This window comes from Jaculus jaculus, chromosome 7, assembly GCF_020740685.1.
Source record: "Jaculus jaculus isolate mJacJac1 chromosome 7, mJacJac1.mat.Y.cur, whole genome shotgun sequence".
NCBI lineage: Eukaryota > Metazoa > Chordata > Mammalia > Rodentia > Dipodidae > Jaculus > Jaculus jaculus.
The window spans coordinates 140,632,661-140,644,749 of NC_059108.1; the positions used below are offsets into that span (position 1 = coordinate 140,632,661).

Sequence of the window (12,089 nt, forward strand, 5' to 3'; positions counted from 1 at the left end):
GGTCAGTTCTAAAGCTGATCTGGAAGGTCTGGTCTACTTCCAGAATAGTTTTACTTTTTTCCTAGGTCATCTTTCTGTCCCTGAGGGAGTAGAATAGGTTGTTCATTCTATTGTATCTACAGAGCTGGTCCCTGCTAGGCTCTCTGAGGACCCCCTGAGCCAGTGACTGTCTGCACGTTCTGCCTCAGGGTTATCTTCTGCTTCTTCCACGTCCATTTCCACCTGCCATTTCTTTTTGTGTGTGTTTGTTTGTTTTTGGGTTTGTTTTTTTCTTTTGAGGTAGGGTCTCACTCTGGCCCAGGCTGACCTGGAATTCACTATGTAGTCTCAGGGTGGCCTCGAACTCATGGCAATCCTCCTGCCTTTGCCTCCCTAGTGCTGGGATTAAAGGCATGCGCCACCACGTCCGGCACTTGCCATTTCTTTTTTTTTTTTTAAATTATTTTTATTTATTTATTTGAGATAGAGAGAGATACAGAAATAGGCAGGTAGACAGAGAGAATGGGCGTGCCAGGGCTTCCAGCCACTGCAAACGAACTCCAGATGCTTGCACCCCCTTGTGCATCTGGCTAACGTGGGTCCTGGGGAGTCGAGCCTCGAACTGGGGTCCTTAGGCTTCACAGGCAAGTGCTTAACTGCTAAGCCATCTCTCCAGCCCAGCTTCTTGTCATTTTCATGAGACTTCACTTGCCATTTCTTGAATGCACACTATGCGTTAGGTTCTGCACCAGAAGCTAGAGGTGCAGAACCCGGGGTGCTGGCTTTAGGGACATTCGTTCTGGCGGGAAGCAGCCAGAGCAGCAGAAAACTGGCTGCAGCATATCAGGCACTAATAGCACAGTGAAGGGTTAGCTGAGCGTTGACTTTGGCACCAACTGCCTGGAATAGGACTGTGCTCCACCACCTATGGAGCCACATTGCTTACCTTCTCTGAGCCTCAATTGCCTTGAGTTGTGGCGGGCGTTAGACAAGTTCGTATGTGTGTGTAGTGCTTGGAATGGTGCCTGACGCATAAGAAGCATTCAGTGAATGCTGCCTCTGGCCGTCTGCAGCTGATATGCAAGAGAGGCCTGACTGGGGTCAGCAGCAGACTTCTCTGGGGTTTCCTTTTCTTTTCCTTTAACTTGTCACTGGTGAAGAGTGCACCTTTTATGTAGGAGGCCTATGCTTGCCCAGAAACAGCACGAACCCTCTCCCTGGAAAAACAAGCTCCTCACTCTCACTGGGTTTCCTGTGGTCTCAGGCTTTCCCCAGCACATCCTTCTTGGGGTGGGCACTGGTCCCCTGGACTTGAGAACCCACAGGGCTCGGGGCTGAGTCAGGTGTCCTCTGCCCCACTGCTGCTTTTGCTTTCCAGTTTGGGTCCGGCTGCCAAACTGACCTCTGTGTCTTATTGGTTTCCAGGCCTTTCTCCGCCCCCTGGTGGTGTTGGCTCAGCCTGACTGGCATCAGTCTAGCTGGTGCTTTAGGGGTCAAGTTCGTTGGCCTCTTTATCATCCTGCAAGTGGGGTTGAACACCATCTCAGACCTTTGGCAACTGTTTGGAGACCTCAGTCTTTCACTGGTGAGAAACTGAGTGCTTGTAGAAATACCTTTGTTCCCCAGTGTTGCCCAGCAGGAACCAGTGGGCTTCCCTGCCTCTGCCACAGGTAGGGAAGCAGCTGTGTCCCATGTCCTAGCCTCAGCTGGTCTGGACCCAGCTGCCTCTGGTAGATAGGAAGACATCAAGGAGTGGGCCTGGCTCAGGGGCTGGGAGGTATAAAGGGAAAGGACAGAGTAACAGCTTTAGAATTCTCTTTTGTACTTTTCTTTATAATTTCTTTTAGAAGTTCTACAAATTACCTAGCCAAGGCATTCTGTCCAGCAGCACACATATGCCAGGCCCACTGAGTGCAGGAGAACTTCTGTAAAGGAATGGATGTCTTTTTTTTTTCTTTTGGTTTTTCTGAGGGAGGACCTCACTTTAGCCCAGGCTGACCCAGAGTTTACTATGTAGTCTCAGAGTAGCCTCAAACTCAACTCATGGTGATCCTCCTATCTCTATCTACTGAGTGCTGGGATTAAAGGTGTGCACCACCACGCCTGGCTCTGACTTTCCTTTTTTTTCTTTTGTTTTCCAAAGTACGGTCTCACTGTAGCCCAGGCGGATCTGGAGCTCATTATGTCATCTCAGGGTGGCCTTGAACTCATGGTGATCCTCCTGCCTCTGCCTCCCAAGTGCTGGGTTAAAAGTGTGCACCACCACACCCAACTGGAGTGGTATGACTTTCTGAGCTCAAGATTTCCTGTTCTGGACCCAGAGTCTTTCTGTTTGGAAGTCAGCAAAGGCTGTTAGATTCATGCTGTTTCTCAGTAAGGGCTGATTCAGTATCAGGCACTGTGCAGAATGCTTCACCTTCATTATCTCATTTGTTTTTACACAGTCCTAGGTGGTAGGTACTTACTGTCCTGCTTTTGCAAATGAGAAAGTTGAGACTTCTAAAGGTAGTAACTTCCCAAGGTCCTGCAGGTATTACAGAGTAGGAAGAGGGAAATCTGTGGTTCCAGCTTAGCTTAGGCTGACTCCAGGCCTGCCTACCTTGCTTTGCTACTTCTCCATCACCTACGAACCAAATTCCCAACACATTCATTCAGAAAACACATGGAAATCATCCTGTAGGTGAAAGATGCTGAGGATGTACAGGTTATATTCATGATCCCTGTTCTCTGGAGAGAGGGAAGGGAAAGACTATTGTAGTCCTGCTAACAAGGTCTATAGAAACAGAGAGGAGCTACTGGCTCAGTCTTAAGTGCTCCAATGAGGTCTCTGGGAGGAAACTGAGGCCTAAGGTTAAGGTAGACAGCAGTTGGCCATGTAATGAGGGACTGTCATAGTCAGTGTAGAGAGCACTGGGAAATTGCAGGGGATTCAGTGAAACAAGAGGGCACTGGTGAGCAGCAGCTGCCGTATCTTGTCCACAGCCTCGTGACAGTCCTGGGCCTAGAAGGGCAGAAGAATGCTAACCCGTGTTATCCTGTGTAGTGATCATGGGAGGGGAGATAATGGGAAGTGTTATAGATAGAAAGGTATAAGGTTTTCCACATAATAGTATACTTCCAAATAGGTCAGTTTTTATAATTCTGACTTGCACATGAAAACTTACAAGAATAATGGGGCTCCAGATGCCCACTGCATGTGCTGGCTTCTGTTTGCAGGTAACCATAGGGAAACACCTGACTGCTCGCATCCTGTGCCTCATAGTGCTGCCTCTGTTGCTCTATGTGGCCATTTTTGCTGTCCACATCACGGTGCTGAATAAAAGGTACAGCCAGAGCTTTGCCAGCCTCTTGCTTCTGCTCTTCCCCTGGCTCCTAAGCCCATGGGTGGGCTGTGTGAGCTGCAGATCTGGATGGAGGAGGGGACTTTTTCCTGTTTCTATCTCTTGTATATTCTAAGGGCCCCAAAAGGCCAACATCCTGACCTGAAGGAAGAGGAGTATTTCCTAATTGCCAAAGTACCCTTATGTCTGGTCACAGTCCTTTGTCCTTAGCAAGGACAGGAACCATAAGGATGTGCAATACACCCTAGACTAATGATCCCATTCACAAACAAGTGGCTACTAAGTGCCAGAAAATAAGTTTAATATTTTTTTCTTCTTGATCTCATTTAATTGTAACTTTTTGTGAATTCTTTGCTTTTTATAATCTTATAAATGAAGATCTGAGGCTAAACAAGTTCAGGACCATTGCTCAATTCACCCAGCTAGTAAGTGGCTGAGCTAGAATTTGGATCTCAATTTCTCCCATTATCATCATGTCACACAAACTATACGACTGATCCTTCTTCCTTTTTTTTGCCCCTGCCTTGAGACATAGTCTCACGTAGCCCAAGCTGCCCTTACTATAGCTAAGGATAACACTGAACTTCTGGTCCTCCTGCCTCCACTTCCATGAGGGCCAGAATTACAAATGTGTACCACCATGCCCACTTTTGACTTTTTTAAATTAACGGAGGACTCTTGGGACATTGCAGTTTTCACTGCATTAACTTCACTGTCTCCTGCTTCTCTTTCCCCAGTGGTCCTGGTGACGGCTTCTTCAGTTCTGCCTTCCAAGCCCGGCTTTCAGGGAACAGCCTTCACAATGCTTCCATCCCTGAATGTGAGTGTGTTGGGCCTTCACATAGGCAGGATGGCGGCAGGGGTTTTCTGGGAGTGGACTTGGAAGAGACAAATCTGAAATTTCCGAAGTTATTTTCACCTGTAGATGGCAGAGTGGAAGAACGACCAGCATAGTGGCAGGAATACTTCTGAGTGAGCCAGGGTAGTGCCCAGAAAGACAGTCCAAGCAGCAAGCTCTTTGACACTAAATAGGAACTCCTCCTTTGTACTGTCAAAACTAGCTATGTAGGGAGGCCATTCAGAGAGAATCTGGTGACAGAGCCAGCTCCTCCTGAGATAGTTGTAGACTTCCACCAGTGTCCTGAGGATCCCATCCATGGACTAACTTACTCACACATAGTAATTAGCAGGTGCTCACTTTCCTGAGGCAGTGTGATGTGGAGGGTCTCTGCGCAGTGTGACTACATGTGTTAAGCACATAAAAGGGAAACACAGTACTGGGGATTGAAGAGTGAGAAGTCAGTGCTATGGGGTTGCTCAAGGGGACCCCAGTGACATGGGGAGAAGGGCTTGCTTTGGAGTTGGGCCCTGGGAGGGTGGGTAAAGGCTAGAGGAGAGGTTATATCAGGCAGCAGAGATAGCATGATCAAAGCGGAAGACCGGGAAAAACTGAAGGCCCAGTTTGCATGCAGGAAGGTACTGGAATCTAAGTGTGAATAGATAACTTGGGCCCAGGTGATGAGAGTTTGAGATGTTGTAGCAAAGTATTAGAGATCCAGTAGAGGCTGCTGAGTAGGCAGGAGGCCCAGAAGGCTGTGTAGTGAGCACTGCTGGGAGAGTGTTGGAGGGCTAGGGAGGAACGAGGTCAGAGGCAGGGCTGACCTCCGGGAAGCCATTCCAGGGTGTATGGTGGTAGAGCCGTGGATATATGCAAGAAGGACTGGGCATGGGAGGAGAAAAAGAAAGATGTCCCTAGGGCCCTGTATTCAGGGATGACCTCATATTTATCTTATTCTCAAAAACCTAGTGGGGTCTGTAGACTGCAAGGAGTGGGAGATAGGAAAGCAGGAGAAAGCACTGGCTTGGAAGGCAGGTAATGTGAAGTTCCACATTAGAGAGCTTGCTTCAGGCTGAAGTCTGTTCAGTGGGGCTTGGGACTGATGTTTCAGACGCAGAATCAGCCACTGGATGCTGTAGCAGTGGCCATGAGATTGCAAGAGGAAGAGGAATGAGTGGAACAAGGCTGAGGAGAAGCAGTCCGTAAGGAGTGGGGGGCCCAGAAGCCAGGTGGTCAGTAGTGTGCAGGGCTACACGAGTTGGCCTACATGGGAACTTAGACATGGAGCTATGAAGTTTAGAGATTCCTACCAGCTGTCTCTCCCATCAAGTTGTCTGATTTTGCTCCTTGGGAGACAGTTGGTTCTAGCCTGCTGTGTGTTACAGAGAAAGAAACAACCCAATGTCTTGTACGTGTCAGTATGTGAAGCCAGATTTCCCTTAGACGGGGCTCTTCCAAGCCACAGCCAGGCCTCCTCTACCTTTGGCTCTTGTGTGTAGCTGATAAAGGCTGTCCATCAACTGATGAGAAGTCAGCCATCGCAGGTGAGGTGCGAGGCCTGTTCCAGTGCGGAGGTGAGTGGCGAGGCAGCAGACGGCAGGACCCCGAGAACAGAGACTGGAATAAGGAAAAGTCTTCTCACTAACGGGCCTCGAGGAGGAGGGACTGCTCTTGGGAACATTGCTTACTTTGTATGTTATTTAATTCAAAGAAAAAAAAGACATCATTGAACAGTGATTTTAGATGGTACTAGATTCAAATGACACAAAAGACTAGAGTGAAAAGTCTTTTTGTTTGTTTGTTTGTTTGTTTGTTTGTTTGTTTGAGGTAGCGTCTCACTCTAGCCCAGGCTGACCTGGAACTCACTCTGTAGTTCCAGGCTGGCCTTAACCCACAGTGATTCTCCAACCTCTGGCTGGGATTAACGTACTGGGATTAAAGGTGTGCATCACAATGTCTGACACCTGAAAAGTCTGTTTTAACAGTTTGTCATCATGTTGCATCTTGGTGAACATCACAGGCACAGACAAGTGCTTCTTCTCTTTATTTATTTATTTTTTTTTGAGGTATGGTCTTACTCTAGCTCAGGCTGACCTGGTATTCACTATGTAGTCTCAGGGTGGCCTCGAACTCTTGGTGATCCTCCTACCTCTGCCTCCCAAGTGCTGGGATTAAAGGTGTGTGCCACCACACCCGGCTTTTTTTTTTTTTTTAATTTTTATTTATTTATTTGAGAGCGACAGACACAGAGAGAAAGACAGATAGAGGGAGAGAGAGAGAATGGGTGCGCCAGGGCTTCCAGCCTCTGCAAATGAACTCCAGACGCGTGCGCCCCGTTGTGCATCTGGCTAACGTGGGACCTGGGGAACCGAGCCTCGAACTGGGGTCCTTAGGCTTCACAGGCAAGCGCTTAACCACTGAGCCATCTCTCCAGCCCTTTTTTTTTTTTTTTTAAATCTCAAGACAGGGTCTCATTCTAGCCAGGATCTCGCTTTAGCCCAGGCTGACCTGGAATTCACTATGTAGTCCCAGGCTGCCCTTGAACTCATGGTGATTCTCCTATCTCTGCTTGCCAAGTGCTGGGAATAAAGGTATGCGCCCCCATGCTCGGGGCTGCTGCTTTATGCCACTGGACACCTATGTCCTGCGTAGACAGGCTTTTTCTAGTCTTGGGCTATTAGTGCTTTGATAATGACAGTGCTAACACCCAGCTTTTGAGGGCTTTAGGAGGACACAGATGAGAACGTTTGGGGAGCTCTCTCTGGGTCACTGTAGTGAGTACCACTGGGCCTCCTGCTTCAGGCTGGCCTGTACCCTGGAGTCTCTTAGAGAGTCCATAAGGCCTGTGGCTTTAGCGACCCTTTCAGGCAGGAGCAGCTGCTGCCCTTGCTCATTTACCTGCTCACTGCCTCCCTTCCTCCAGATCTGGCCTATGGCTCCATAATCACTGTGAAGAATCTCCGGATGGCCATTGGCTACCTTCACTCCCACAGGCACCTCTACCCCGAGGGCATTGGTGCCCGCCAGCAACAGGTGGGTGAGCTTTTGCACACGTGGACTGCAGCTGGGCTGAACTATTGGCTGTGAGTAAACCTGCCATTTGCTTTCTTGCTTTCCATCCTTAGCTCCTGCTTTTGCCTTGCCTAAGGAATCCTTTCTTCTCCTGCATCCTCCTTCCCCTCCTTCCATCCCTCCCTCCAGCCCTCCCTCCTTCATTCCTTCCTCCCCAGCTTCTTTATGTTTCAGTTCAGAGGTTCCTCTCTCAGCACCATGGTCCTTTCTGTGGTACTGCATTAGATGCCCCCATACCAGAGGCTTTCTGTGCCTACCTATGGGGGAACCTGTTCTTGTTTTTTGGTGTATGTGTGTAGATATGTGTGTTCCATGCACACATGTGGAGTTCAGAGGAAAATATCAGTCTCTCATTAAACCTGTCATTTTTCTTTTAGGAACAATATTTATTTATTTATTTGAGAGAAAGAGAGAGAGAGAGAGAGAGAGAAAGAGAGAGAGAGAGATGCAGATAGAGAAAAATTGGGCATGTCAGGGCCTCTAGCCACTGCAAATGAATTCCAGACCCATGTGCCACCTTGTACATCTGGCTTTATGTGGGTACTGGGGAAACAAACTTGGGTCCTTAGGCTTCTCAGGCACGTGCCTTAACTGGTAAGCCATCTTTCTAGCCCTTCCTTTGTCATGCTTGTGCATTGTTTCCTTAAGATGGAGTCTTTGTTTAAATCTGGGGCTGCCAGGTTTTTAAACTTTTTTATTTTAATTTTTTAAATTCATTTGTGAGCAGAGAGAGAGAGAAAGAGGGAGAGTGAGTAATGGTGTATTAGGGCCTTTGCCACTGCACATGGATTCCAGATGCCCATGCCACTTTGTGGAGGTGGCTCAGCTTGGGGACTGGGGAATCAAACCAGGCCCAGAGGCTGTACAGCCAAATGCCTTCAACTGCTGAGCCACCTCCCCAGCTGAACTGCCATTTTTTGGTCAGACTCACTGACCAGTGAGGGGAAAACCCTTTTGGGGAATTATGAGGGCTCACTTCCTCCTCTTTCTTTGCCCACTCTATGATGTCTCAGTTGCTCAGCATAGTTCCCAGCCTGGCCTGGATGATGAAGAAAGTATAGTAGCTCTGAGCATAGACCTGGGAACTACACTGGATTACTTAGGATTGAATCCTGCTTCCCCGTAAGCATGACTTTGGACAGATTTCTTCATCAGTCTGTGGTTCCGTACCCTCATCATACAGGAAAATAAAAGTGTTGTTGTGAAGATTTAATGAGATAACGTATGTAAAGTGCACATTTGAGGGGTGTTCATGTTAGGGGTGGGGATTGCATCTGAGAAGGAGCAGCAGAGCGTTAGAGAGGTGGTAGGGCCACACTGAGTGAGGCTTGTGCTGTACTGGATTCGATTGTGTTATATTGGGTAGGCATAAGGGTGATTAAGTGATAACAAGGCATGATACAATGGTGTGATTTAAGCAATGTCTGCAGCCGTGTGATAGATTGCAAAGCACCAATCAGGAGGCAGTGATTATGACAAAGGATGTTGCATGGAGGCGGAGACCATGGGGTTGGAGACGGGAAACACGGTGTTATGGTAGGAGCTGGCAACAGACGGGTGTTGGGAGGAGCTGTGTTTAGGTCTGCAGTAAAGATGTCAGGGTGTAGCATGTAGGTGTGAACACACAGTGGATGGGTGGTGTCGCACAGAAAGACTGAAGGGAAGGAAGACCAATGAGGGAACCCTGGGGACACCAACACGTAAGCTCCGAGAGGCTGAGAATGACGGAGTGACAGAGGAGGTTGGAGGAGACATGGAGGAGGGTGAAGGGGGGTGAGGCTCTTTGAAAGGAGGGGTGCTCAGCAGCTCAGGTGCTGTGGAGGAGGACCTCTGCCTGGCACAGCAGGTCTGTGACACAGATGGCTTAGTGGAGAGGTGAGGACAGAAGTCTCATGTGCTGAGAAGTCTCAAGGGCTGAGAGGCAAAACGAAGGGGCAGAAGTGGTAGCAGTGAGACAGCTTCTTATCAAGTGGCTTTCAGGTGAAGTTTTGCTTCTCAAAATGCTCTTAAATCATTTCCTTTCTAATTACTAGGAAGTTGGCCCAGGGTATTGGATTTTGGTATCATTTTCTCTATTTCTCTCTGGCTGAGTGGTCATCAGCCTTGGCTGCATGTTAGAATCAACCAGAGTGCTTTAAAAAAAAATACGATGCCCGGGGCTAGAGAGATGGCTTACCAGTTAAAGCACTTGCTGCAAAGCCAAAGGACCGAAGTTCAATTCCCCAGGACCCATGAAAGCCAGATGCACAAGTTGGTGCATGTGTCTAGAGTTTGTTTGTAGTGGCTGGAGGCCTAGGTGCGCCCCTTCTTTCTCTCTCTCTCTCTCAAATACATAAATAACAATAAAATCAATTTTTAAAATATTTTAAGAAATGGATGCCTGGGCCCTGCTGCAATGATGTGATATAGTTATCTAATGTGGGACACAAGTACTGTGCTTTCTGTTTTGGTTTAAGCTCTTCAGATTATTCTAATGCACAGCCAAGAGTAGCTGTCCCATGAGGGTGCCTTGCTGTACTTAACAGATACATAGCCAAGAACCTCGACACTGTGCAAAGGGACAGAAAGGCCAAGATCTGAAAGGCCTTATTAAGCTGGTGTTATACTCTTGGAGCCCGCGTGTGCAGGTGTGAAGCTGACGGTGGTCTTGTGCAGAGAGCACACTGGCCAAGGGACAGAAGTGCTAGCTTTGCCTTAACTGAATCGTGTCACCTCTCTTAGAGAGCCTGTCTTCTCAGCTTAAATGACGTTTAATATTGGGCTAATGTCTCTAGGTCTCAACTTTAAGATATTTTAAGTAAGTTAACATTTATAAATTTTAAAAATATGGAGAAGTGTAAGAGAGGGAACAAAAGGTATGCATAATTGCAGCCCAACTGAAACTTTCCAAGTGTTTTGATGTGCAGCCTCCTGCTATAACTGAGCACCTGTGCTCCTGGGAAAACCTCGTGATGTAAAAACCTGCACTACAAAATCAAGGGTTCCAGTAGAACAATGGGCTGGGGACTGTACTCATAATAAATATTTTTTAGAGGAATTTTGATAATAATGACTTTTGTAAAAGTCTCCAAACAAAAATCATTCTCCCAGCCGGGCGTGGTGGCGCACTCTTTTAATCCCAGCACTCGGGAGGCAGAGGTAGGAGGATCGCCGTGAGTTCGAGGCCACCCTGAGACTCCATAGTGAATTCCAGGTCAGCCTGGGCTTGAGTGAGACCCTACCTCGAAAAACCAAAAAAAAAAAAAAAAAAATCATTCTCCCACCACACATAGCTTCAGGGTACATGCATGAGTCCCACGGGCCTTAACGTCTGTGAGCAGGTCCAAGCTAATGGTCTGTATCTTAGCTTCCCAAGTGCTGGATCAAAAGTGTGTGCCACCAAGCCCAGATGACTGGTCCTTTTAATGTTTATTATTTGTAGATTCTTGCTATCAAATCAGTTGTAGCATGATACACATGCACATGAGCAAATGCAATTTTTTTTAAACCAGTGTGCATAAAGTAGCTATGGGTTTAAACTCTAGGATGAGGCCTGGGAGCTAGCTCAGCAGTTAAAGATGCTTGCTTGCCGACTGATGGCTGAGAAGTGGCTTCGGTGTCTTTCTCCCGTGACCTGCTCCCGCCCCCACTGCAGCCTCACTGTAGTGAGTCACGAGCATGCGCTCAGCATATCAGACCATGCTCTAAGGACAAAGCAAGTTCGAATGTGTGGAAACGGATTAAATATTTCTGTTTTCTGAAAAGAGTTATTTTGTATTTTGTTTTCTATTAAAATGTATTTAGTTTCAAAAAAAAGATGCTTGCTTGCAAAGCCTACCAGCCTGGGTTTCACCCTTCAGTACTCACTTAAAGCCACATGCACAAAGTGATGCAAGAATCTGGAGTTTATTTGCAGTGTCCAAGAGGCCCTGGCATGCCCATACTCACTGTCTCACTGTCTCATCCTCTCTGTCTCACAAATAAATTAAAAAATAAATTAAAAAAAAAAATAAATTAAAAAAAAAAAAATATATATATATATATATATATATATATATATATATATATATATATATATATTCCAGGATGGGGCCGGGTGTGGTGGGGCACGACTTGAGGCAGAGGTAGGAGGATTGTTGTGAGTTCAAGGCCACCCTGAGACTACCTAATGAGTTCTGGGTCAGCCTAGGCTAGAGTGAGACCCTCCCTCGGCCCCCCAAAAAAGCAAGAAAAATAAAAAAGAAAAGAAAGAGTGAGAAACTGTGTCTAAATGATGGACAGGCAAGGACCAACCAGAAAGTTGTCCTCTGACCTCCACATTCAGGCCCTGCCATGCACATCCCTGCACTTGTGCATACAAATGCACAGTGATAATAAATAAAGTACACACAGTGTCATGGTTCCTCCCCTCTAGAAGGCTGAAACTATTGACAAGATTCAGAAAGATACAGAGAGACAACCATTAAAAAGGCAGGGCTTTCAGGCTAAGGAGATTGTTCAATGACTAGAGGCACCTGCTTGCAAGCCTGGTGACCAGAGTTGAGTCTTCCCCATTACCCACCTAAAGTTGGGTACCAAGTGGCCCACTCATCTGTTATTGCAATGCACCCAAGGTGATGTGTGATGGATCCAGGTGAATCCAGAAGTTTGTGGGCCTGGTGCACACAGTGGCAAAGCAACAAGAGACCCTGTCTCAAAAAGAAAGAGGAGCTGGGTGTGGTGCCTTTAATCTCGGCACTCATGAGGCAGAGGTAGGAGGATCTCTGTGAGTATGAGGCCACCTAGAGATTACATGGTGATTTCCAGGTCTGCCTGGGCTAGAGCAAGACCCTACCTCAAAAGCCAAAAAGGAAAGAAAAAAAAGAAAGTAGAAGGCACAG

At 47.3% G+C, this 12,089-nt stretch overlaps 1 protein-coding gene across 3 annotated transcripts in view; it reads left to right on the forward strand.

The window, feature by feature from the left end:
• Pomt2 (protein O-mannosyltransferase 2) overlaps positions 1-12,089 on the forward strand; it is a 41,896-nt gene that overhangs the window by 13,134 nt on the left and 16,673 nt on the right. For all 3 annotated transcript variants that reach the window (XM_045154012.1, XM_045154013.1, XM_004649385.2), the window contains exons 6-9: positions 1,405-1,564; positions 3,196-3,302; positions 4,058-4,140; positions 7,082-7,191. In XM_045154012.1, coding sequence (XP_045009947.1) covers positions 1,405-1,564; positions 3,196-3,302; positions 4,058-4,140; positions 7,082-7,191 — 460 coding nt within the window. The remainder of the gene's footprint in view (positions 1-1,404; positions 1,565-3,195; positions 3,303-4,057; positions 4,141-7,081; positions 7,192-12,089) is intronic.